General features: G+C 49.5%; 1 protein-coding gene across 4 annotated transcripts; it reads right to left on the minus strand.

Moving 5' to 3' along the window:
- Positions 1–25,683, minus strand: MTHFSD (methenyltetrahydrofolate synthetase domain containing). Of its 4 annotated transcripts, none has more exons than XM_012505564.2 (8): positions 25,627–25,683; positions 23,528–23,634; positions 20,885–20,998; positions 17,325–17,438; positions 15,443–15,533; positions 11,852–11,964; positions 11,417–11,542; positions 1–2,303 (listed from the first exon to the last, which is right to left on the minus strand). In XM_012505564.2, exons 1-8 carry the CDS (start codon positions 25,676–25,678, stop codon positions 1,833–1,835), a joined length of 1,188 nt encoding a protein of 395 aa, XP_012361018.1. In that variant the 5' UTR covers positions 25,679–25,683; the 3' UTR covers positions 1–1,832. The 4 variants fall into 4 exon arrangements, with proteins under 4 accessions (XP_012361018.1, XP_003272559.1, XP_030675589.1 ...); XM_003272511.3 differs by having other exon boundaries at positions 460–2,303; positions 23,528–23,631; XM_030819729.1 differs by having other exon boundaries at positions 460–2,303; positions 25,568–25,637.
- Between the last annotated feature and the right edge of the window lie 616 nt (positions 25,684–26,299).

A 26,299-nucleotide genomic window follows, 5' to 3' on the forward strand; every position in this document is an offset into this window, starting at 1 on the left:
CAGGCTGATACATGCGGGGGATTTTATTTCAGGCACTTGCTCTTTAGTTTCGCTTACACGATGTTCCACAAATATAAAAATGAGAAACTCTTTCGGATTATCTGTATATCCATACACCTGGACTCTTTTGGCTGAAGTGACAGGAAACCCCAGCAGTCTGGCTTCCCCGAGTAACCCTGTACTGCCTGGTTTAATCCCGCCGTCCGAGGGTGGGGTGGGCTTCAGGCATGGCTGGAAACAGGACTTCCAGTGGTGGGGTCAGAATCCAGCTTCTCCCTCTCCCGGCTGCAGTGGGTCTATTCCCCGATGTCCTTGCTCCTGTCTGCAGGACTGTGCCCACTGCTGGTGGGGCAGGGAGTGGACAAGGTGGGGCTGACTCACTTGCTCTTCTCCTGGAGTTGCTATTCTAATGGCGACCAATCCACAGGAAAAAGGTAAACAAAGAAACAAAAAAGAATCTTTCAAAAAAAGAAGCATTCTTTAAAAAAAGAGAGAAAAGAAGGTGAGGAGTTCAGTGTAACCAGGTGACTACTCTGAACTGGGGACTGAGTCGGCCTCTGACACTGAGCTGAATGCCCAATGGCAAATGTGACCAGCCGTGTGGGCGGGGGCAAGGCCAAGGACACAGAGGGCCCAGGGCCCAGGGCCAGGTGCGGCGCTTGCAGACATTTCTACCCGCTCATTTTATTCATGGCGACTTGGGAAGGGATGTCTTTAATGAGCGAATCCAAGGCCGCGTTTTCTGTCCGAAGAGTCTCCACAGCATTTTCACGGTAAAACCGATGAGAAAATGCCCTTTCCGAGAAGACTGAGTGTCCCGAGAACATTTTCTTGAAAGTGCGTGCACAGGCTGCCCTCTCCAGGCATCATCATGTGCTTAAAATAACACCTGGTAAAACCCTCTGGCTAAAAAATCAAAATTTCCAAAGCATATACATTTGAAAAAAACAAAATCTCCACTTAAAAGCTTATTTTGACTTGTTGCCCGGGATCAATTGCAAAAGCGCTTCTGTTGAGAAAGGACAGTTCAGCCAAACTCCAGCTGGTTTTTAGAAACAGAACCGGAGGAAAAAAACCCAGAAAACATAAGGCACTGGGCAAATGTGACGTAGGCTGGGATGAAACCCATTCTCCCAGAGCCGGTCTCTCCCACAGCTCAAAGCTGCTCCTCAGGCAGCCAGCTGGCTGAGGGCCCGGAGTGTGTGTCTGCAGAGGGAGGAGTGGGGCTGGGGAGGGGAAGAGGGGAGGCTGGCTCCCCAAAGTGTGACCTGAGGACTGATGTGAGCTGCAGTGAGCACTTTTTACCCGGGGTCTGAGCTCCCCGGGCTCCTGCGACATGGATGGAGCTCTCCCTGCCGTGCTGCCGGCTCAGGAGCCTGAAGCCCAAGGGCGCTCTTCTGTATCTGGCATCCAGTCCCTGCCAGGGCCTCTTGAGAGCCGGATCCTTTGTTCATCCTCTCCTGTTCAGCCCACCCCTGGCAAACCCGAGATCACCTTCACATCACCCTGCCCTGCTTTAGCCACTCACTCAGTCCCTGGACCCTCTGCTCTGTCCCTCCAGAGAAACACAAACTGGCTCAAGGCCCGAGCCTGCACGCATGGGAGGCTGCAGTCTCTGCGTGCTGTGAGATGAACTGCAGGCCAGCTTCCCCACTCACAGGAGGTCCTGGGCGTTCACTGAGCGGTGACTTCTGAGAAGAACTGAGACCCGAGCAGCTCAGGCGGTGGCTCCGACACATCTTGCCACGCAGACCTCTCGAGTGCCACTGGAACCGGAGCGGCAGGGGATGGGGATGGCGAGTCTGCAGTGAGCATCGTGGCTGTCCACGAGGTCACTTGTCCCTCTGCTGCCTGGCCAGCGCCACCCTCAGGGTGTCGGTGCCCAGGCGCAGGCCCTGCAAGCAGGAGACAGCCTGCTGGGCTGTGGCCGAGTCCGGGTAGTGGAGGAAGGCTCTGCGCCGTGGGCCCTGCCAGGTGAGCCGCTGGGGCACGAAGCCCAGTTCCCGCAGGGCCCTCTTCAGGTCACTCACACGGGCGTCCTGGGGGAGGTTCCCAACAAAAACATCGGCTGCAAGCAGGGCACCCTCCCCTGGTGGGGAGCCACGGGCTGCCTCCATGGAATTGGCTTCTGGCCCGGGTGTGTCCGGGGGCCTCCTGCCAGCACTCAGGGGCACTGTCTGCTGGCGGCCTGGTTCTGGAAGGTGCTGGTGCTCACCCTGGAGGGTGACATCCTTCCCAGCCTGCTGCTCTCGGGCGCGGAGCCTCCTCAGTATGGGGATTTTCTCCATCATCTCCCGGCTGATCTGAAAAGCAAAGCAGGTGCAGCTCTTCTTAGGGACAGAATCACAGGGGCACCTGCCAAACACGCATCCATACCTCTGACTACCGGCCGTGCTGCACACGTGGACGGTCTGAGCCCCAAGGACATGGGACTCCCACTGTCCCAACCACTGTCTCACACAGACGATGTCACCAGTCTGTAGCTCTGCCCCTCGCCCCTGGCTTAAGGGAAATCAGCACTCCTGGGGGCTCTGGAGCGTTTGCCCACATGCTGTGGAGGCTGCAGGGTTGGGCCTCCATTTTCCTCTAGGCCCAGAAGCAGGAAAGTAAAGCTGGGGCTCTCCGCTCAGGCCTCCTACCCAGAAGAGGCACCTAAGGTTGCTGCTACTGGGATTACAGGGTCACAAAAGGCAGCTCCCCTAATGACCCCCCCAGAATAATGGGGAGCTGCCTCCGTATCTGCCCCCTACCTGTGCCTTTGGGTGGGATGAGGACTTTAATAGGACCACAGGGGTCTCCTCTCCTGAAGGGAGATATTGAAGGAATGTATCTCAGGGGTCACCCCCTTCCATGCAGAGCCAAAAATGCAGAAACAAGGCAAGTCTGAAACACAGCTTTGAAAACACTTCCTAGCAACGGGTCATCAAACTATGAAATCAGTAATACTATGCAAAGCTTAAGTCTCAATTTTATGGGACTTGCAGACAAAGGACATCTTTGGCTTTATCTGGATTTTTCTAATCAATCAGCTATGGCAGCGGGCCACTTGGAACAGACTGGAACTGGCTTGATGCAGCCTGAACGGTGAAGGCCTGATGGCTCTGTCCTGTGGGGCAGTTTGCACTGGGGGCTGCCTATGGGTCAGGACAAGTCAGGTGATGCCTGGACCACCGTGCTCTGTGCAGAAAAGAAATAGACAGACACTGTGTAGTCCTTTTTCACAATTCTCATTCTTTAGAGATGCTTTTTATTTTTCTTTTGGGCACCAAGCTTTCACATGAGCATAGTCACCAAGAGGCAAGCCATGGTCACCTGCAGGCCTCCGACAGAACGGAGTATGTCGCAGTAGGGGGCAGCACATGAGCTAGACGACTGTAAATTGTTCTACAAGACGAAATAGTTCAACTAGTATCAATGCTCTCATTACATTCAGAATAATATGTAATTTAGAGCAATGGTTCTTATCCTTGGCAGGGTGAGAGAGGAACCTTTGTGAGGAGCTGGGGTTCCCTCCCAAGAATGACTCACCCACAATTTTCTGTAGTTTCCCAGGGTCGATAAAGACTATTCATGGGCCTCCAAACTAGAAGAATTACACAGGCCCCAAGTTCAGCATCAATAAATTAGAGTCATAGTTAAAGATACACAAACACCTAGGAACAGCCAAGTGCATTTCTGCAAACCTAGAGGCCCTCAATCTTCTCAGCTAATCCCTGGCTCTGTCTCCCAGTGCTGGGTGGAAAGTAACCTCCCCTCCCGGCGAAGCTTTTGCTTCGGTCAGAGTCCTCTGTGGCGGGATGCCACTCTGCTCCCTGGCACTGCCACGTCAGAAGCCTTGGCAGGTAGCAGGCACATGGCCTCATTTTGGCCTTGAACGGCAAACAGACTCTTGGCTGTCAAAGAAAGACTCTGCAAAGAAAGACTTGCTCCACCATTTCCCATTGTTCAGACGCAAAGGAAAACAACTCACATCTATGCCAAGAACACATCCACGATGCGCTCTTTTCTAATCACAAGGCGTTTCTCTTCTCTGGGCCCTCGGCCGTCCTTCCCAACTGATGCACTGTGAGGAGACTAAACTCACACAGCAGTAACAGACCAGCTCTGCGGCCCAAGGAATCTCAGAAATGACCTAAGCCCAACCACCCCGACCTCTTCCTACACCGCTTTCTACCTTCTCAGAAAGTTCAGGCTTTTGTGTTTTTTTTTTTTTTGAAACATGTAAAAATAGATATAAACTGGTCATCATTTGATTTTGAAGGATCTTTTAAATTACCAGATTTAGTATCGAGAACAGATGATACAATTTAAACCTGCAATTCCAATGAGAAAAAGCGTGGCTATGCCTTTATCTGGAAGAACTGAAAGTTACTCGGCTCTGAGTACAGCACCAGAAGCCTTGAGGTGAGAGCATCCCGTGGGGTGGGGGTGGGGGCGAGGTAAGGGGTGCAGTAAGGGGTAGGGGTTTGGGGGCAGGATGCACCCTCCGGGTAAACACTGCTCTTCTGATGAGCTCCATCAGGAGCTGCCCCAGCCCAGTCTCCTGCCTCCTAAGTTACTTCCCCTCCCATCTGTGTCCGGTAGCACCTCAAGGTTCCCTATGGCAGAAGCAAGCATTCTCAGGCGAGGTTTCACACTTGGGGTTTTGCAGCAGAAATCTGTTTTGAAACATGCCGTGGGAAAGACATATATATCCTTCCACGCACATCGCAGGGAGCTCCTTTATTCTGAGCCGGCAAATACGCAATCGGCTGAAGCATAATGAAAACATCTTAACTACACATTATGAGCTAACTGGCGGCCCAGGCACTGACACACTGGCATCTGCAGGGGGGTCGTTAGAATGGAAATGTGGAAGTATGTTCCACTGAAGAACATTGCTCTTTTCATGAGCAGTGTTTGTGGGTAAAGGATGACAAGGCTTCACATCAGCTCCCTCCTCCTCAAGCTCTAATGGAAACATCTTCCTGGCTGCGGGGCGGCTTTGCCACTCTACCAGCTGCTGGATGACCACGCCGATCCCTGCCACAGCTGACAAGAAAGCCTCCTGTGTGCCAGCCAGCAGGGTGGCTGGACGTCATGGTTGGGATGAGTGCATGGCAGTGCTACTGTTTCCTGGCTGGCAATGAGGAATAGTTGTTACATTCTGTCAATCTGGCATGTGAAGAGAAAAATTATGCTTGTTAATCAAACATGAGAAAACATTTTTGCCTTTTTATAACTAATTCTATTCTAAAAAAAAAAAATAGAATAAACTTTAAGTTTAAAAACCTGTCCCCTAGACATGCTAAGTCAAATACGAATCCGAAATCTGACTTTCAAGATTTCTGACTGAGAGTCAGAAACTGCTCAAAAAGGCAGACACTTGGGCTCCAATCTTAAGGCAGCTACACGCTGCTCTTACCATTGTGGATAAACTGCTTTTCTTTCTGACTCTTGCATTACTTGACTTGAAGATAAGGAAACTGGGAGGATGATCTTTGAATCCCCCTCATGTTTTTTTAAGAGACAGGGTCTCACTGTGTCACCCAGGCTGGAGTACAGTGACACAACTCACAGCTCACTGCAGCCTTGAATACCCAGCTCCAAGCAATCCTTCTGCCTTAGCCTCCCAAGTAGCTGGCACTACGTGTGGGCACTCACCACCACACCCAGCTAAGTTCTGTATTTTCAGTAGAGACGGGATCTTGCTATGTTTCTCAGGCTGGTCTTGAACTCCTGGGCTCAAGTGATCATCCTGCCACGGTCTCCCAAACTGCTGGGATTATAGGCGTGAGCCATGCTGGTGAAGATGAGCAGACACAAGAAGTATTTCTAATACTAAGTTCAACCTCCATAAATAATGAGTTCTCTTGCCTGAGACTAAATTTGATGGTACGCTGATGAAAATGCTTTAAGACACTTCCAAATAGCCACAGTGAAATAAGCATATGGAGTAGGTATGCTCAGAGGAGAGCACAGGGAAGGCCAAGGGAATGTGCTGCCTTCCGTAAACATAAACGCCAGGCAGGCCTCGAAGCCTCTGCTGGCTCTCTAAGGGCAGAATCTCTTCAACATGGCTCATGGAAAACCCTTTTCTTCATAGTTGATCAAAGGTGTCAGTTGGTAGAAAAAGGCTCAACAGGGCCACCCCCTTATAATCACGCTTCAACTGGGAGTGCTGACGGACAGCAGGGGCAAGGCCTGGACCTCCCAGCAGGGGGCCTGACCACAGGCAGCGCTGCGTTCGACTGTACTCCAACATCGGGAAGGGATGGCTCAACTTGGGAGAGGTATGGAAGTCACTAAGAACTATTTAGTGAAGAACATTTCTGTTTTCTGGTATACACGATCACCTTAAAACTGATGCTGCGAAATGCCAGCTTTCATCTGCACACCGCGGCTCCCGCCTGGCCTTCACTGCAAGGCCTGTGGCAGTGGCGTGCCTCCCTCCCCCTGCTCCACACAGAGTCCTGCATGGGACCAGCAGCTCCTGTCTCACTTCTGCACTTGTGAAGAAGAGAAGAGCAGCCACGTGGTTCCCCTCAGGCATACATGCTTGAGCTTTCCATGTTGGCCATTCCAGTGTCACCCTACACACGTGTGTGCATGAGTTTTAAGAACTGGCGCATATTTAACTATTTTCATTTCTGAATTCTCATTTCTACTAACTGGGTACCCTGGGAACAGAGATACCTAACTTGCTGCTGTGTGACTAGGTTCAAATGCACCTGGGCGCAATGTCTGCCTTGGAAAACGTTGAACAAATTTACTATTTTTTTTCCTAAATATTGTTGATTATAAAATTAGTATATGCTTGTTGTGGGAAATTCAGGAAAAAAGTAGAAACGTTTGAAATCCTATCTCCCAGAGATAACTACTGTTAATATTCTGCTATATTTCCTCACTGTCTTTACTCTCTGCCTTTTAACATGAGCAGAATATGAAATTCCGTATCAAGCATGTATAATATCATATCGTGCCTTTTCTACTTTATACCACATGCACTTTCTCATGCCACTAAATATTCTTTAAAAAGCTGGATGCACTTAAATTGGACTCCCCCCACCCCCGTTTTAAGGCACTGCATGTCTTCTATAGAAATTCAATAAATCCTTATCTGAATTTCACATATTTCTCTAGGACTGATTCCTAGAAGGTAAATTATTGGGTCAAATATAGTAATTCTTTTTCAATGAAAGCCTCTCTCAGCCCTCTAAACATACTGGTCCAGTTGTGGGTTGGGGTTGGTTCACAGTTAGCTGCGTTATTTGCAGAGAACAATTTTGTTTTATGCGGGATCGGAAATTGAGCTTTGCTGTCCCAGGACTGCTGCTCACAGAGGAGCCCTGTTCTCAAATCCTTTTTCCTGAGGTCTCTGTAGATCATGCAGCGTACTGTGGCCATCTGAGGGCCACACTTCCCAGCAGGCTGTGTGGGGAAGAGCGGGCCATGCTTGGAAAGCTACAGAACTGTTTCCTTGAGTATAAGCACGAGAGTGGCTCTGGAAGAATTCAGTTTCCTTCATTAAGGAGCAAATGAGTTGACCCGCAAAAGTCAGATGCACAGGGCTTGGTCTGTGGTGTCCTTGCCACCTCCGTGGTAATCAGGAGCCACGTGCTGACGGTGAGGAGCACAGGACGGGTGAGAAGATGTGTGTGACTGACAGTCCTTCCACTGGGCAAAGGCCAAAAGGCCCTCTGGTTTGTGGGTCTGGTGATGGCAACCACAGGCTTGTGGGTGCCCGAGTGGCTTCTCCTGAGCCCTCAGTCTCCCACTCAGGTTGGCCTTGCCTTCGGCGCAGTTGAGGTTCTGGAGTCCGTAGCCATGCCCTGCCATTCCTCTCTGTCTCCAAGGTATTCTTAACATATATCTTTCCTGCTCCCCAGCTCAGGCCAGCTCTAGGGAAACACTACAATGGTGTGGCGGGTCTCCACTGTCCAGGTGCAGCTTGGGCAGAACAGAGCTTCCAGGGTGGCAGCAGCAGACCCGGGTCTCCCCACAGAGGCTCCACCTGCTGCTGCTGTCCAGGTGCTCACTTGGGTCCAGCAGGTGACCACAGGTCTCAACAGGAAGTTCCGTTCTTCTGTTGTCAGTGACTCATAGGACACCACTCAGCCCTGGGAGCTGGCTGGGACTCTGCGTTTCACTCCCGACAAGGGCAGGTACTGGTCAGTGGCCAGGGCTGCTTGACACTAGCGGGTCCAGGGCTTCAGCCATTTTCGGTTTGCTACTGCACAGAGCTGAGGCAGCCAAATGGCTCTCAGCCCACTACAGACCACGTGACACACGGCTGTCACAGGGAGGGACATCGGATGACTGTCTCCAAGGATCAGAAGATCACCGGAGCTGGATGAACTGCCAAGAGGTTCAGGAACACGTTCCAGCTTCAGGCCCAGGTCTCTGGTACCATCTCCAGCCTGGCAGAGATCCTTGGTGTAGCTGGGGGTTCAGGGAGTCCTGGGTGTTCAGGGTACGGTGACTGGGAGATGGGGCAGCAGCGGCTATGCATCTTGTGGTTTGGATGTGGCCAAGTCACCCTGAGTTTCACGGGTCTGTGGGTGAGGTGATCGCCCCCAGAGACAGAAGAGCCCACGAGGACAGAGCAGACAATGTGCCTTCTAGAAAGGAGGAGTAAAAGCAGAGCCTTCTGGGGAATGTCTCTGTGCCTCTCTCTCTTCCTGCCGGAAAGTTTCTGATGAGGGTGCAGAGCGCTGGAATGCATTTTCAGCCCCTTACCCAACCCTACCAGGCTTCCTTTGCTGAAGACGAGATGGAGGAGGAAGAACAATGGCTACTCGTGGGGGGGTCTCTGCAAAGCACCTGCACAGTCACAGGCGGTATGGTGCAGCCAAAGGGCTGGAGAGCCGGGGTCAGTGCCTTTCTCTCCTTGTCCTCCACTGAGAGATACAGCCTGTGGCTATAGGGAGACATGTGCAGGACCACAACTTGGCTCAGTGAGCTACCCAGAAGGACCATCCTAAGGGTTCTGCCAGCAGCACAGAGAGGGACCATCCTAAGGATTCTGCCAGCAGCACAGAGAGGGACCATCCTAAGGGTTCTGCCAGCAGCACAGAGACAGAAGAAACACGCATGGCGCCCAGGAAGATTTCTCAACTTGATTAACAACCTACCTCGCATTTGTGACAATGATGATGACTGTGGCCATGCTTCCAAGCATTGTCTTGGGCATTCTACATGCACTGCCTCTATTTCAAAGACAAACAAGAGGTCTTGGAGAGTGTGTTGGAGGTTACAGATAGAGCTGTGAAGTGGGAAACTCTTGACTGCTAACCTCATCAATACACTCACTGGCCACCTGGTCTCCTTTCTTTAAAATCATGAGACACAAGCTGAGAATAGCCCACTGGATGTTGATGGTGAATCAAGGAGATGAGCTATTTACAGTAACTGCACTCAAACAGAGCATGTATTAGACTGGTCTATAAGACAGGGCAGGATGTCAGCTACTGGAAAGGTGGAACAAAGGCCAGGGAATCAGATGCTGAACTATCTTTGTGTATTGAAAATGAGTAAAGAAAAGGCAATTTGTACTTCCTTCACATACTTCATCAAGAGACCTATAGTGCATCCCAGATATTCCAGTAAGATAGCCAAGAGGTAAATTCTTGGATTCTAAAACCTACAAACCTATAGTGATAATATACCATGGAGAGGTATACCAAATATTTGCCAAAAAGTCAATTTGAAATGATATCATAACCTAGCACTGAACTGTCCGCCTTCCACATCCAAACTCTTTACTGGAATTTAGGGATTTGTTTTTTCTCCCATCAAATGTTGATAAAACTCACTTTGGCTGCACAGCTAGCAAGACTAAAACAGAAACATTGGGAGCTGTAGAAAGTGACTGATTTCCTCCGACCATGCAAAGGGATTACCAGATGGTGAAACTGAGAACACAGGACGCAAAATGAGAGATAGCCTTTGAAAAGTCTGAGATTCTTGCTGAGGCCTCATAAACAGTGAGCATTTTCCTGGAAGAGGGTCTTGACCAACAGTGAAGCCCCCGATGCCCTCCCTCCCCCACAGTGCTGACCCTCAGGAACCTTGGCTGAGTTCGGTTTGCTTTTCTGTAAGAGGAGATATTCACCTAACCTGTCCGATGACTTCATTTGTTGCTACTTTTCTACTCTTCTTGTTAAAATCTTCAGAATGTAACCAGGCTGTTCCTAGCTCTCTGCCAGGAGAGGCTGTCCAGGCTCCCCCTAATATGGCTACAATGGGCCCCTTCTATGACGTGCAGGCTTGGAGGGACTGCCAGCAGCTTCACTGTGGCTAATGCCCTTGTGCAACCTTCCCACCATCCCTGTTCTTGGCTCTGAGGAGCCGCCAGCCTCGTGCTCTGTCTAGTGCATTGGCTTCCACTTACAAGGAAGCTGTGGACCAGAGTTCCCAGGTGAAAAACTCTCAAGAAAGACACCAAGGGATATTTTCATTTCCTGGAAGAGCAGTGACCACCTTCTTCCCCAGTGCTCCCGGTGCGCTTAGAGGGCCGCCCATACACTCTGGGTTACGAAGGCTGTTCCCTCTGCGTTCATCAGCGGCCGACAGAGGAGTGCACACCCGGGAGGCCCCAACAGTGCCTGCCCAGGACGCCTGCAGGGAAAGTCCCCGCTGGGCTGTGGCAAAAGTAGCCGGTATTTTGTGTTGATCCTTAGAGGTGATGTTGTTGATTTTCCATGCCCAAAGGAGGGATACTTTCAAATGCTGAATGATTTGGATTTAAAGAATGGGAGACGTGGACACGTATGCTTATTTGACCAATAGTTTTGTCCACATGAAGCACAAATGTCTTCTCAGTAATTCTGGCTGTTTGCCAGCAGAGACAGCATCATAACCTACAGGCTGACTTGCAGGTCAAACTCCTACTGCAGACTAATTTGCAACATGTGCCGTTACCTAATCTGGAGATAAAAACCACAAATGCATAAAATGTACAAAGGCTTGGTACTGCCTCCTACTCAGGCTAGATCTGCTTGAAGATCCAGATCTTCAGTAAAAAAAAAAAAAATAAAAATAAAAAATCTGGATTTAAAAAGGGAAGACCAATGAGATAAGGCCAGGCAGAGCTTGCAGTGCTTGGGATGGCAGAAAACAACTCTTAAAAATGAAAAACAGTGGGCAAGTAAAGCTTCAAGGCATTCGCCCTCCCAGCCCATATGGCTATTTCTGCCATCTACAGAGGCAGATTTTAAACCTAGCTGCTTTTTAGAATCCTAGAGATCCGTACACAGATTCTTGGGCCTGGGCCTGGAGATTGTCATTCAGGAGCCAAATTGTTCAGAAGCTCCTTGGGTAATTCTAACATACAGCCACGCTGGGATTGCCAACAGCTCCCATGCCAGACAGAAAATACTTAAAAGAGGAGGAGTCACTAAGCTACAGGCCAGAGTTGGGTACGGCCGTGACCCACCTTGAACCAGGTGATTCCCATTGGCTTTGGGCGCTCGCAGCCTGTGGCGATGACTCTGGTTGGGGTGAGGATGTAGTCCACGGTGATGTCGTGCTCCTCAACAAGCTCTTCAGGGATGTCCACGACCTGGGGGAACAGAGGTGGGATACAGGGGCTGGTGGGAACGCCACTGCAGGATAAAGGGGCTGGTGGGAATGCCACTGTAGTCGTGCACCCTGCCCCGCTCGGTGGGAATGTGAGTCTGGCTAGAGAAGCACCCCCAAATCCACTCTGGGGCTAAGGCTTAGCCGCTGCACCACTAGCAAGTCCAGCCCTGGCTGATCCACACTACTCGCGACACGGCACGGTTCAGAAGCAGACGAGTCTCCTTCCCCACCCCCTGCTCCCTCAGAAGAGAATGGCAGTGGCTCTGCTCAGCCCATTCATAAGGAGCACCTGGCAGTCGTGGACGATGGTGACCACCGGCGTCTCCTTGCTGACGGCGCCCATGGATACCATCATGGCATATTCCAGATCGGCGTAGCCTTCTCCCTTCCCGATTCTCCAGCCTAAGAGACAACCGAGAATCAGTATTGCTGTGCGGTCCGGGGAATCGCTGAGAAGTGGATTTTCCATCAGGTCCAGTGGAAGGAGAAACTTGAACCCAATATCCTGAGCTATTCTATAGAAATTTTCACAGAAATGCCCACCGAATGCCCACCAGCAGCCCACACTGAAGATGGACTTTTGGGCATTAAACAGGAATAACACCACAGCAAATGTCAGGTGGTGAAACTACAATGACGTGAACACTGGACCGTTTAAGCATGTCACAAAGGGAAACAGATCACATTCATGTCAGCTGTATGTTAGCAAGACTTATACTTAAGAAGAATGAAAAGAGCAGTTCTCAAAAAGACTAAAAACAAATTCCTACTGAAAGCAAAACATGTTTAATCAGCTTACCTCGGCGGGAAAATCGCTGCTCTGAAGTCAGGAGTGCGTGAGGGCATGGCCTTGTTTCTTCGAAAGCACTGAATACTCACCACTAGATACCAGGTCCCGAGGGACGGTTTAAGCAGTACTAAAGCGTTTTGCAAATGTGTAATTAGTGGCACAACAAAAGGATTATCTGAGCCTAAAAGAGTAGCTAAGATGAAATCGAGGTTTAACAGCCTCTCTTGCCAAATCAGCTATTCGGAGACAAAAATGCAGGAAGACAGGATACATCAAATGCCTTCTGGCCCCCACGGAGAAGCTACAATTCTTCTTAGGAGAAGCCTGAGGCACTTCAGAAACTGGGGCCGGCGTGTGCCACCACCAGCATCACCCGCAGAGCACCCGCATCACTGCTGCCGTGTCTAAGACTCACATCTGATCAAGCTACTTTGACAATTCAAAACCTTCAACTGTGCATGCAAAGAAACAAGAGAAAGAAGATTCAACAGAAAAATAGCAAAGGATATGAACAGTTCACAGGAAATGACAGGCAGATAAGCAGCAAACATGAAAAATGCTTGACTGACTCCTAATTAGGTGCAAATCAAAGGCAAAGGAGATATTATTCACTGCTCACTAGCAGACTGTCAAAGCTGGCTCATTCCAGCTAGGAACAAGGAAGCGGGGAAAGAGGCCAGGCACCACTGTTGCGGGCTGAAAGTGAGCGGGCCTTCTGGTGGCAATATCAAGGCTGACAATCCCCCCTTCAGTTCAGCAACTCCCCTCCGAGGCATTGGCCCATGGATAGCTCAAAGGCACACCTAGGTGATCCCACAGAACATACTTCACTCCAACATGGTCTGTAAGGAAAAAGACCAAAGCCAAATCTGGAAATAACTCGTAACTTATGTATCCATCAGCGGGGGTGGGCTTCAGTTACTGAGGTGCAGTCACGTGAGAACACCATGCAGTTCCTCAACACAGGCCCAGGAAGCCAGCCTGCAGTGCTGACAGGAAGGGGCCCTAAGACACATTCTCCAGCAAGGCACGGAGCTCAATGTGTGCCACCGTCCCTTCTGTGAATGTAGAAAAGGGATATCTATAAATCTATACCTATAAACTATAAGACAGGGGTTCCCAACTCCCGGGCCACAGACCACTACCAGTCCGTGGCCTGTGAGGAACTGGGCCACACAGCACGAGGTGGGCAGTGAGTGAGCGAAGCTTCATCTGTATTTATAGCTGCTCCCCATCACTCTCATTACTGTCTGAGCTCCGTCTCCTGTCCGATCAGCTGTGGCATTAGCTTCTCATAGGCGTGCAAACCCTCGTATGAACGGTGCATGCCAGGGATCTAGGTTGCGTGCTCCTGATGAGAATCTAATGCCTGCTGATCTGTCACTGTTTCTCATCACCCTGAGATGGGACCATCTAGTTGCAGGAAAACAAGCTGAGGGCTCCCACTGATTGTATATTATGAGTTGTATAATTACTTCGTGATTTATTACAATGTAGGAATAACAGAACTAAAGTACACAATAAATGTAATGTGCTTAAATTATCCTGAACCATCCCCTCCCTGGTCCACGGAAAAATTGTCTTCCATGAAACCGGTCCCTGGTGCCAAAAAGTTGGGGACCACTGCTATAAGATATCTGTGTCTCAGCAAAAGAAACTATCATCAGAGTGAACAGAGAACCTACAGAATGGGAGAAAATTTTGCAAACTATCTGTCTGACAAAGGTCTAATATCCAGAGTCTATAAGAAACTGAAACAAATTTACAAGAAAAAACCCAAACAACCCCATTAAAAACATCTACACTAGGAACTCCTGATGGGGCACCTGGGAAGGAACAGGGAAGAGGTATGGTGGAGCTTTCTGTGCTGTACCATTTTCTAGGCAGACCCATGGTTACTTTACTACTTTACACAGGGGGTTAGCTAAACGATGAAGCTTACAAACCGTTACTTTCTTCTTTATACATCCCTGAACCTGATGATCTTTTTCCAAGGGGGACCTTTGCTGATTTCCCACCACCAAGAGCCCAAGTCCCATCATCTGACCTCAAGGCTGCTGAGAAGGGGCCGCAACCTAGTAAAGGGCCTGCTGCCTGAGGACCCTGCAGTCTCCTCTGCCTGAACAGTGGCCAGCATGCAGGATCCAGCCCTGAGGCCGCTACTGAGGAGGTGCCCCCCGCAAGGCGGGCACGTCCCTCCTCAGACTCCCCCTCCCACTCCCGTCAGTCCTGACTTGTGTCCAGCACTGAGCACATCACGTCCTGTCCTGGTCCAGCTCTCGTGTCTGGCCCACCCACACACCATGCACTGAGGTAGAGACCACCCAGTGCCTGCCTGGCACACAGCAGGTGTAGCAGGTATACCAGAACAGTGCGCTCCTGGGTCCCCAGCCCCGATGACACAGACGAAGCACCAGAAACTGGAAATGCACTGAAAGCAAAGAATAAAGAACAATGTCCCCACATCAGCTCCAGTGGTGGCTGGAAAAAGAGGGAACCCTGAAGCTGGAGACAGTGAGGGGTAATGCGGTGACCCTGACCTCTTAGCAAGGGCCCCCTGGCCTTGTGGACCGAGAGCAGCCTGCCTCACATGCAGCATGGCAAAGCACCAGGCCTCAGAAGAAGTCTCAGACACACCATGCTGTTCAGGAGTCTCAGACACACCGTGTTGTTCAGGAGTCTGCTGCATCATAATAAAAACAAAGCTTGGAACCTACCGTTTTTCCATTTGCTGGAGTCCCTCCAAACCCAACTATTTACTGACATAGTGAAAAGAAATTCAGCTCCAGCTCACTTAAGAACAGAGAGAAAACCTTTCACCACCTGAAGAGACAGTTATCTCACTTTGTTTTTCCTGCTAAGAAAAGTGAAAATGCTGTACACGTGTTGGGCTGGGGCCAGGAGCGGGTGGGCTGAGCCAATTCTTCACCACTGAAAAATGCAGTGGCTTCAGAGACCAGGTAAGCGCATCCAGAAAGCAGAAATCACTGGCAACTTTTGAAAGACAAACAGCCTGGCACAGACAGCCTGGCACGCAGCCGCCTTCAGGCAGAGCTGTCACACTCAAGAGTTCCCATCTGCTAGTCTTACCTTTTTCAGAAACGGCGACGGATCCCACCACGACTAAATCCACAAGGACTCTGGAATCCAAGCCTATGGGGACGCTGTAGTTCCTCACACCCTGCACACAGAGATACGGATTGGAAAACTTCCACTCCAGCTGCTTCCTCATGTTACAATTCATGATCAAAGTGCACTCAGGGTTTGAATCAACCTCTTGGACAAAACAGATGCAGGCACACCCAACACTGGAGATGCTGCGTTTGAGGAGAAGCTGCATTCCAGAAACCGCTTTAGGGCACAGTTTCCCCGGTCTCTTTCCCAGAAAGGTGGCCAAGAGGAACTCACAGCACAAATTCATAGGCTGCCAATTTCATAACATTTAACAAATCGTTTTTCCGCATAAGGCAGAAGAGCACAGTGGTGAAAACACAGGGGCGGAGTCCCAGGGAACTGGGTTCAGAGCCTCTGAGCCACAGGACCCCAGCAGGCTGGAGCTCTCTGAGCCTCAGTTTCTTCACCTGTAGGACAGGGACACCACCCTCTGCCTCGTCGGACCAGTGTTGGAATTAAATAACATAACGTATGCATTTAGCACATAAGACATGGTCAGTAAACACTGTATGACATATTTATTCAATACAAAATCCTGAAGGCCACTATCTTTATGTACAATATACTCGCTTCTAAAAAATTATCCCTTCAACCAAAATGTCCCAAAAGTGTATTGCTTTCTACTAATGCAGGCCGGCATATAAAGAATAGGGAAGCTGAATATGTTCATGGTTCTCATAACACGGTTTATGTAAGTCTCAGGAAAAAGCCATTTTCAGTCCTGTATCCGGCAGTAACTGATCATTCGATGTGGCAATGGGCTGTGCCTGCAGAGCTATGACAAGTTCCATATGGATCAGTGCATATGGGTGGCTTGGGGTCTCCCGACAGTCACAGGCTTAGTCCAGGAAACCCTCCACTGCAGGAAACCCTGTGTTCTCATCATCTCACAGGGGCCACAGGGGGCAGGCACTGACCAACTGCAGAGGAACAGACGGTTTGCATTTGTGAATGCTGTCCATCACCATGGTTTTGTCTCATTTTTCTACCTTTATTTTTCCTTTGCTCCTTTCTCTCTCTATATATATATTTTTTACTTTATTGTATGTATTTATATAAACCATATCAAATTCTGTTTTTGGAATAAGCAGGGTGCTAATAAGTAAACAATAAAACATTCCAGTTTTATACATTAGGCTTAAGTGGCAAATCCCATAAAAAAGGGTATCTTGAATTGCCTTATTTTTTCTTCTCAATAGATTAAAAATTAAATGACTTGGAGTTTACCTTAAGATTCTTAAACAGTCACCAAATTCGACTTCACTGTAAAATACACGACCAATTTTATTATAATGCACCCTAAAGTCATATTTGTACACTTGGTTTTACTAAATTGTGAGGCATTCAAGAAAATCTTAAATATATAATTGTCGGCAATTACTCACTTAGAACTGGTGAGGCAATTTCCAACGGACTATGTTTTGGAAATTCTATCCCGTCTCCCCACTTGCTCTGGTGGCATCTGATGAACAGGCCAGGAATAAGAAAAAGCTCCACAATACTGAACATCGCAGGTTAACATTGGGCAGCGCCAGAGAACCAGATCACTCGCCTTCCCTTTTCTTACAATAAAGAATTTATAATTTGCCAATTTCGTGCAAAATAGAAACTGAGTTACAGAAATAGTTTTCCACTTGGCTCCATTAAGGACAGAATTCTTGAATACTTTAATATCTCTGTTCTTTTGGCTCTGTTAAGAATGAATTCCAACTGTGTGACGCTATCTCATGCTAACTTGTCAGAAGACTTCACAGGGTACCGTTCTTTCCTACGTGGGGACATTGCTTCTAGCACTTACCTGAGAGGTGGCACATTTTCTCAAGATGTCTTTAGTTGCCCCAGGGGGTGGTGTGATCTTATTAAACAACCCTGTTCTCAGTCGTGGTGTTGGAACCAACAATGTTTTTTTACTCTTTTAAAGAAAAGACAATCAATAAATTAGAAAATTAAATTATTCCATAGGACTTTCTTATATGTGTTTTTACCATTTCAGGAGAAGAGGCAAATTACTATTATCTGCATTTTTTTTTGGCATGTGCCAAGGAAATTACTTATTTGAAAACCTAATTAAATAATGTGTGGGGTCGATTTTTCTTAGAATCACCACTTGGTACCTCCTTACCCTGAAGAGCCAGAGGGTTTAATAAACTTGCTAATTTGACTTCAGTTGCCATTCAAAATCGTTACAGGTAAAAACTCACAACAGAAATCCAAACTAAGGTAGGTTCTGACAGAATCCCAGCCTCAACTTTCCTGCGCCCCCTCTGCTCTCAGCACCAAGTGCGACACAGTTAAAATAATGTTGTCATTAGAAACTGGCGTGGCATAGCTACCTTAGTCACTCAAACGTTTCTATCTAGTTTGGCTGTTCAGCAAATCACAGTCAAAGAGATCAGTAATCATGATAATCAATACACTGACAAGTGCCAATAGCCCTTTACTTCTACTTAGTTCTCAAATGCCTATTGTGAGAACCTCTAGAACAAGGCTTCTCAAAGTGAGGGCCCTGGGCCAGCGCATCAGCGCTCCTGGCACCTGTTAGAAATGAATCAGCCCCTCTGGGGGTGGGGAGCTTTGATGAGCCTTCCAGTGACTCTGATGCACACGGAAGTGTGAACACCACTGGCTGAGATGTCTCTGTAGATTATGCAAGGGTGAGCCACAAGGCAGTCGTAAGATCTGTGAAATCTTTCATGCAATTAATAGTATATTTTAGTTTTCGAGCAGGAGATGACAACCCAAGACCAATAAAAGACCTATAACATCTGTTTGGCCTATTTCAGCAAAGGCTTGCCAACCACAAGAGCAGAGTACTTTAACACAGGCAGCTGTAACTGCCACGTGCTGCTTTTCTGTGAGTGGTGGAGTGTGGCTCCCCTCATTGGCAGTGTTGGAATCCTGTGCCCCACATATGGGGATCACTCTCTCTTTTCTAGAAGCTGCTCATCCTCTGGCTCAGTGGATCTCAGCCTTTAGTGTGCATTAGAATCACCAGCAAGCTTTAAGAATTACCGAGGTCTAGACCTCACTCCAGAGACTTTTTGGAACCTGGCATGGCCAACAGACAGTCTTCAAACCTCCCTTGAGTGACACCACCATGTGGCCAGAGCTGGCAAGTGGCACCTAAGCCAGTGGTGCTTAAGCCTGTGTACTTGGAGCACCCTCAGAGTACTGATGAAACAGAGTCTGACGCCACTTCAGGGACTCACAGGTCTGGGGTTGGGCCTGGGAAGCTGTGCATGCCCCCTCGGAAGTTGTGCATGCCCCCGGCACTGCAGACTGTCCGGTCAGACACTGGCCACTGTGCCTGAAGGTGTGGTCTGAGGTTGTGCATGCCCCCGGCACTGTGGACTGTCCAGTCAGACATTGGCTGCTGTGCCTGTAGGTGTGGCCTGAGGCTGTGCATGTCACCATTGCCTGCCCACACGCAGCTGGGGCTCAGGAACTTGCATTTTTACCTGCATCCCAGCTGATCCTTAAGCCCCTTAAAGTTTCCAGAAACCACTGAGGACCCTGTAAGCACCAGAACTCAGGGACCACATGTGTGTTGGGGTCTTTCACCACTACGTCCTATGCCCAGCACGCAGCCTGGGAGATAGCTCAGTTATTTTTGCAGTTGTTTCTTCAGCCTGAATAAACGATGGCATGAAGCAATAGGGATTTGCTCAGGGCTGCACCCCTCTTCCAGGCCGTCTTGGCTAAGGCTGACCTCTACACGGTCAAGGTTTCTGATTTTTGCTCTGAGGGGCTGACAGCTGAGAACACCCTGAACTTCACACTTGCAAGGACTGGCTCTGGAGTCAGGCGGCTGAGTCAGAATCCTGGCTGTGCTGGGACTGATGTGTGGTGACCTGAGGTGGAGCCTCTCTGCGTCCGGTTTCAAGTGTCATAGGGGAGCAGAGATGGCTCCCATAGGAGTAGTGGACAACTAAACCACATAATACAGGAAAAACATTTAGACAGAACTGCGCCTCGAATGCAGTGACTGCCGACTGCTGTCCTTCCTTGCTACTGCTGCTATTACTACTTCTAGCTTATTAAAATGATTCATTAACTGGGAAAATCAGGCTGACAGGAAGCTTCTGGAAGAGCCTACACGGATGTCTGTCTTGGGGCTGAACCACCATCAGCAGACAAAATGATCCCACACGAGCTTAGACCCAAGGCAGGCCCCTCCTCTCAGCTCCGGCAGGAATACACTCTGCCATTCACCTTTTTTGCCACGCAGTGTGGAAAGTGCCCCTCTCACTAGGGCTTCTCAGGAGTTTGACTTGACAACTTGGGTGGGAGAATGGAGTCAGCACACAACATGTGGCAGCGTTAAGGCAGAATGACAATTCTGCAGTGAGATGGCCAGTACTATACTCACATTATCAGCTGCGATTTGCTTCAGCAAAACCACATCAACCATTATGTTAAATTAATGGGGTTATTTGAATGTTACTGATTTTATAGTTTTGTTCGTATTTAACTTAGATGCTTATTTTGGTTTTATAGTTGCATAAAAGCTATCTGCATTAAAATTTATACCAAGTTTTATGTTTATCATATTGAATTAGTTTATAATAAACTAATTTAAATCAACCCTGGAGTTTTCTTTTTTCCTTGAAAAGGGGCCTATATGTTTTCAGTTGAGAAACAGTGCTCTAATTGATACATTTTGAGGGCACATCAGACTTCTTACTCGTGATTTATCATGTTTCAAAGAATTATAATACTACAACTGTGGCAAAAAGAACTAAATATGTTGTAATCTTCCTCCTCTGATGAAGCACATCAAAACTGAGAATGCTTCAATGCCATAGTTTTTGTGTTTGTTCAGTTAGGAAGCAAAAAAATAAAAATTATAAAAGCATGCCTGAATTTAAAAAGTTTAGCAGTGTTGAGAAGAAACCTTTCCAGTTCTTAACCATGGTCTTTATAGTATCAGAACATGACAAGTGACCGTCTGTCATCCAGAAGCAAATGATTCTGTGTTCAGCAAGCTCGTTAGCACGCTCATTTCAAATGGCAAAGTGGTGTCATCTCTTTCAGCTCCAGCTCCTCAATTCTGGAACACCACAGGTTCTGCCTGGGTTCCCTCTCCTGTGCCCACAGGGCCTGGAAGCCATCGTTTTGAACATCCTTTATCTCTGAATTTAGAAATATTCGAGACTCCTGATTGACTGAATGCTAAACAGCTGAAGGGCTTCTGAACTATTCTTGGAAAAATCACCACCGAGGGCACTTTCTGTATTGGAGGGAATCGGAAGCACCGACTTTCTAAATGCAAGACAGATGTGTGCACTGACCAGCTACCTGGAAAAGGTGTCCCCCTTGGCGGCCAGGTCTCGGCTCAGCTCAGGGAAGTGGAATTACCTGCAGCGCCAGCAGCCGAACACCTTCCAGTGGTTTATCAGGGTCCACTTTAACTTCCTGTGTTCTGGCAAAAACGTCTAGGTCTTTGATGTTTTGGCAAGCCAGATAAGACCCCTAGTTAGGCAAACAGACAGAGTTGCACTTACTTCAAGGACGAAGAAGCGAGCACTTTTCTGGGGGGCATCAGGGTTTACTTTAATGGTCCTGGCCGTTTTGAACGCCTGCAAGCGTGGGAGTTGCTCGGCAGCATGAGAAGCGCCCTGTTTCCAATGCAATTGCACGTTACTGAAAGGACAGCACGCTCTCAGGCCAACGGCAGCCCAAGCAGCTCGCCCCAGAATCTCACCCAGACAGGCACGAACAGTCACCCAAAGAAACATCTAAGGAAGCAGTCTAAATAAGGAAAGGGATTTGAGAAAAGTAGCCTAACCTCATTTGAGTTTTAACTGAAATAAAACATGCATTCCCAAAAGAATACAAATTGCAAGTGCAAAATGTGATGATTTTTCACAAAATGAAAACTGCTGTGTAACCACCACCAAAATCAAGCAAGAGCATGACCTGGAAGCCCCCACCTCTCTCCTGTTTGATTCGTTTTTAAAGATTTCTACATGATTCTCTACATCCTTCATCTTTACCTCTGTCAAGATACATTTCTCTCTGTGGGGTCAGAAGCAGTAAAACAAAACACAGTAACAACAAAAAACCATCAAAAGATCAGTTTTTCAAAGGGACAGGACAGTCTCGGAACCACGTCAGCTGAGGACAAGGGAAGGTGGAGCTTGTTGTGGAGAAGCCAGGCTTGGGGAGGGACAGTCCCGACAAAATGGGGTGAAGCAAGCCAACAGCTAAGTCCTTCAGGCCAGAGAGAGCGTTTTTGAAAAGCGGTTTCTTTCGCTCTTGGAAAACAGGCATGTCAAAGATTATGAACTGTTGCATTGCCTCTTCCGAGTAACCTTTTTTTTTTTTCCGTCAACACTGTTAGGAACAGCCATCTTTGATTGTCTTACATTTTGATCAGCTGGGAAACTGAGGCCCAGCATCGTCAGGCTGGCAAGGCATTCATTTCTTTCCAAAGGCCTGGACTTCCAGTTCGGTACCCCTTCACTCCCTAACGCTCTTAGCAGGGTCAATTTTGTGAAAAGCCATCACAACAATAACATGCCTCCGGCCAGGATACATATTTTACTTTGTATCAAACAGAAAACAGCAAGTAGTACCACCTTGAGAGGTGACACCATGCTGGCAGCCCTCGCTCACTCTCGGCGCCTCCTCAGCCTTGGCGCTCACTCTGGCCGCACTTGAGTGGGCCAGCCCGCCGCTGCCCTGTGGGAGCCCCTTTCTGAGCTGGCCAAGGCCGGCTCCCTCAGCTTGCGGGGAGGTGTGGAGGGAGAGGCGCGGGCGGGAACCAGGGCTGCGCGCGGCGTTTGCGGGCCAGCGCGAGTTCCGGGTGGGCATGGGCTTGGTGGGTCCCGCACTCGGGCAGTGAGGGGCTTAGCACCTGGGCCACCAGCTGCTGTGCTCGATTTCTCGCCGGGCCTTAGCTTCCTCCCGACGAGGTAGGGCTCGGGACCTGCAGCCCGCCATGCCTGAGCCTTCCCACCCGCGCCCACGGGCTCCTGCGCTGCCAGAGCCTCCCAGACGAGCGCCGCCCCCTGCTCCAGGGCGCCCAGTCCCATCGACCACCCAAGTGCTGAGAAGTGCGGGCGCACTGTGCGGGACTGGCAGGCAGCTTCACCTGCGGCCCTGGTGCGGGATCCGCTGGGTGAAGTCAGCTGGGCTCCTGAGTCTGGTGGGGACTTGGAGAATCTTTATGTCTAGCTAAGGGATTGTAAACACACCAATCAGCACCCTGTGTCTAGCTCAGGGTTTGTGAATGCACCAGGGGGCACTCTGTGTCTAAGTAATCTAGTGGGGAGGTGGAGAACTTTTGTGTCTAGCTCAGGGGTTGTAAACGCACCAATCAGTACCCTGTCAAAACGGAGCAATCGGCTCTCTGTAAAACGGACCAATCCGCTCTCTGTAAAATGGACCAATCAGCAGGATGTGGGTGGGGCCAGATGAGAGAATAAAAGCAGGCCTCCAGAGCCAGCAGTGGCCACCCGCTCTGGTCCTCTTACCCGCTGTGGAAGTTTTGTTCGTTAGCCGTTTGCAATAAATCTTGCTACTACTCACTCTTTGGTTCCACACTGCTTTTATGAACTGTAACACTCACCGCTAAGGTCTGCAGCTTCACTCCTGAAGCCAGCAAGACGGCAAACCCAGCAGAAAGAAAAAACTCTGAACACATCCGAACATCAGAAGGAACAAACTCAGGACACGCCGCGTTTAAGAACTGTAACACTCAGTGCGAGAGTCCGGGGCTTCATTCTTGAAGTCAGTGAGACCACAAACCCACCAATTCTGGACACAACTTCACCTGGAGACAACCAAACCACCCTGCACAGAACGGCAAGAGGCCCCAGGTGAAGGGTAAGTGACGTCTCTAAATGCTAAGGACGCCCTGGCCAAGTGGCTTTGATTTCATACCACTGCTCACCACATTCTTATCCACCATGACGCAGTAAGAGAATTTTATTACTAGTGTTATTCATTTAGGAATATCTTGTTTTCCTTTTCTGGACTCCAGAAATGTGTCAGTACCTTAAAGTTGGGAATCCTGTGATGAACAGGTCGGGGAAAGTCAGCTAAATTTTGTGATTCCATGTAGTCCCAAATTTGTTCACGAATATCCTGTTTGGAGACACCTACTGCAACAAAAGATTCCCACTTAATAACATACAAAGGAATTCCACAGCCCATGCTGAAAGCCTGCTCCAGTTACATGCTCACCCCTACACCAGAGTTCGTGACTATGCCAGACCAGATTGAGAGGTCTTTTGGTCTCTACATCGAGAAATGTAGTAAGTTTTTTTTGTTTTGTTTTGTTTTTCTGAGATGGAGTTTTGCTCTGGTTGCCCAGGCTGGAGTGCAATGGCGTGATTTCCGCTCACCACAACCTCCATCTCCACGTCCACCTCCCAGGTTCAAGCGATTCTCCTGCCTCAGCCTCCTAAGTAGCTGGGATTACAGGTATGTGCCACCACATAAGAGAAAGTATTAAAGTTCAGAGTAAATTAAACATAGCCCTAATATTTAATCCAGTTATACTAACCTTGTAATAGTAGAGGAGCCAAATACAACCCAAGCCTCGTAACCAAACCCTCTCAAGTCCTGCTTGGGGACTCAAGTTCTGCTGATGTACAGAAACTGTCATCTTAGTGTATTCCGTCTTGTTATAACTGTAATTCACTTATTCTTGCCGTAAGTCAGGTAAGCTTGCCTTAAAACTAAGTGATCTATAAGACAGCTATTATTTTGGATTACTGACTGCAATTCCCTTTATTAGTGTGGGCTTAATAATGAGATGACCATATTGGCCTCATCTCCTGTCATTCCTCACTCTGAATCCAGAAAGTGCTTCAAGGACTGTTCTTCCCTGGTCCCAACATACCTGCCTACCTCCCTCTCCCTTTGAGACCTGTACCTCCTCTGCTCTCCCTCAGGTCTAGCTTAGATTTGACTTCCCCCGGGAAGCATTCTCTGAGTGCTGTCTCAGGCAGATGACCTTCCTTTAGAAATCTAAAGAGTACCTATACCATTTGGGCTTTTTTTCCAAACAGAAACAATTACATTGGAACAATTACTACAAGGTTACCACATGTATCACTTTCACTAACAGCCCAGACGGCCTGGAATATTCCCAGCACTGCGCAGGATACCCTGTGGGACACGAGAAATGTAACGCTGTGTCCTCTACTCTGGAGTCAATTAATCCCTTAACAGTGACTCCCCCTAAGAAAGCAATGGGCTAACTGGCAGGGGGAGGGGGTCACTGCAAAATAAAAGGGCAGGGCCTTCCTTTGGAAAGTTACAAAAACATGAGAAATAATTAGAATAATAGGTGACACATAGTAATGTGTGAAAGGCCTGAACCCTATTCTATAATTGTCTGTCTGCTCCCTCAGCAGGCTGTGGGCCCTGTCGGGTCAGCGTGGGTCTCATTCACCCTTCAGTCTCCAGACCCAGCTCAGTCCTGGCACAGGGCAGGCATCCCCAAAGGTCACTCTTACCATGCCAGCATATGATCGCCCTCCGTGTATGTACTGTGTACATGGTGCACACGTAGTATGGGTGGGAGTGGACCTGTTCACAGCTGTTGGTTCCGGCATTTAACAGACCCTGGCACACCCTTTGTATTAGTAGTATGGGGTGCTATCTGCCAGGCAATCCTGCGATCAATCATCCAGCCCTTCCCCCACTAGAGAGTGACTTCCTACAGGCCAGGGGCTCTACGGGAGGAAGCCCCTCGCCCCGCACGGACAGGGCTTCCACAAGCATCTGTTAAGACCACAGCGGTTAAGCGACCCCCGCGTGTAGGTCAAACCGGCTTCCGATCCTGCCCCTGAACCTCAGTTTCCCCGACCTCACGGGGCCCACGGGCTCCCCCACGTGCACGGCAGTGTCCCTCCCGCCTCGTCTTCCCGTTATCTTTATTTTTCCCGACATCTTTCTCGGGATTGCGGGCGAGAGAGCCGCTGGTTCGAGCCGAACCCAGCACAGACCCCCTCTGACCTCCTCGCCCGCCTCCGGTGATTCTGCCCCATCCTCTGCCAGCCTCGGTGGCCCCGCCTCGACCCTCACCGGTCCCGGCCGTCCCTCCGCATTCCCAGCCGCCCGGGAGCCCCGGCGGGGCCCCTCACCTGCCCTCGGCTCCATGGCGACGCAATCACCGGGCGACGCCTCCCGGCTCATGGTCTGGCGCGCACTGACGTCACCCGCTCCGCGATGGTGGGAGGGGCGGAGGCTGAGCGGGCGAGGCCCAGGCGCGCATGCTCGGGTGGGTAAAACCCGCGCCGGGGGCGCTCCGGGACGCTCCCAGGCCCTTCGCTCCTGCTTTCAGCTAGTCATTGTCGAGCGCCGCCCGTGACAGGCGTTTTGCCAAGCCCTGGAGTTAATGGAGTGAACGAGTCCCTGGCCTCTCGGGATCCATTGGCAGTTGAAACACATCCCACCTCCTCTTCCAGTTCTAGAGGCCGCCTTCTCCGGAAAGCCGACCTTGATTGCTCCTCCTGCAGGACGCGGTTCCCTCCACAGATCCTGCCGACTCTTGGGTGCTCACACGTGGGTGTGCAGCGGACTCAGCCGGCAGCTCTTTAAAGGGTCAGGCAGGTGGAGATTCGAGGCCAGCCCAGCCCCAGCGACTGCGCTGCGGACGGCCAGAGGCCATCCTTTGACAAACACCCGTGGATTCTTACCCTGACCTCTGCATACCCTGAGAAATAACGAACGTGGCAGGCTGCGTCTGCTCGTCTATGTTTTTCATGTTTGCCAACCTAAGGGTCGAGAAGCGGCTCGAGGAGACCAGGCTGCACA

Source organism: Nomascus leucogenys, chromosome 2 (genome assembly GCF_006542625.1).
Source record: "Nomascus leucogenys isolate Asia chromosome 2, Asia_NLE_v1, whole genome shotgun sequence".
NCBI lineage: Eukaryota > Metazoa > Chordata > Mammalia > Primates > Hylobatidae > Nomascus > Nomascus leucogenys.

Bases quoted from the DNA above. Each gene is read 5' to 3' on its own strand.
- MTHFSD (XM_012505564.2), bottom strand. From the start codon at position 25,678: ATGAGCCGGGAGGCGTCGCCCGGTGATTGCGTCGCCATGGAGCCGAGG. The intron at 23,635-25,626 runs GTGAGGGGCCCC...CTTTTGTTGCAG, and splicing joins CGCCATGGAGCCGAGGGCAG to TAGGTGTCTCCAAACAGGAT. The intron at 11,965-15,442 runs GTAAGACTAGCA...GTTGTCTCTTAG, and splicing joins CGTCGCCGTTTCTGAAAAAG to GCTGGAGAATCGGGAAGGGA.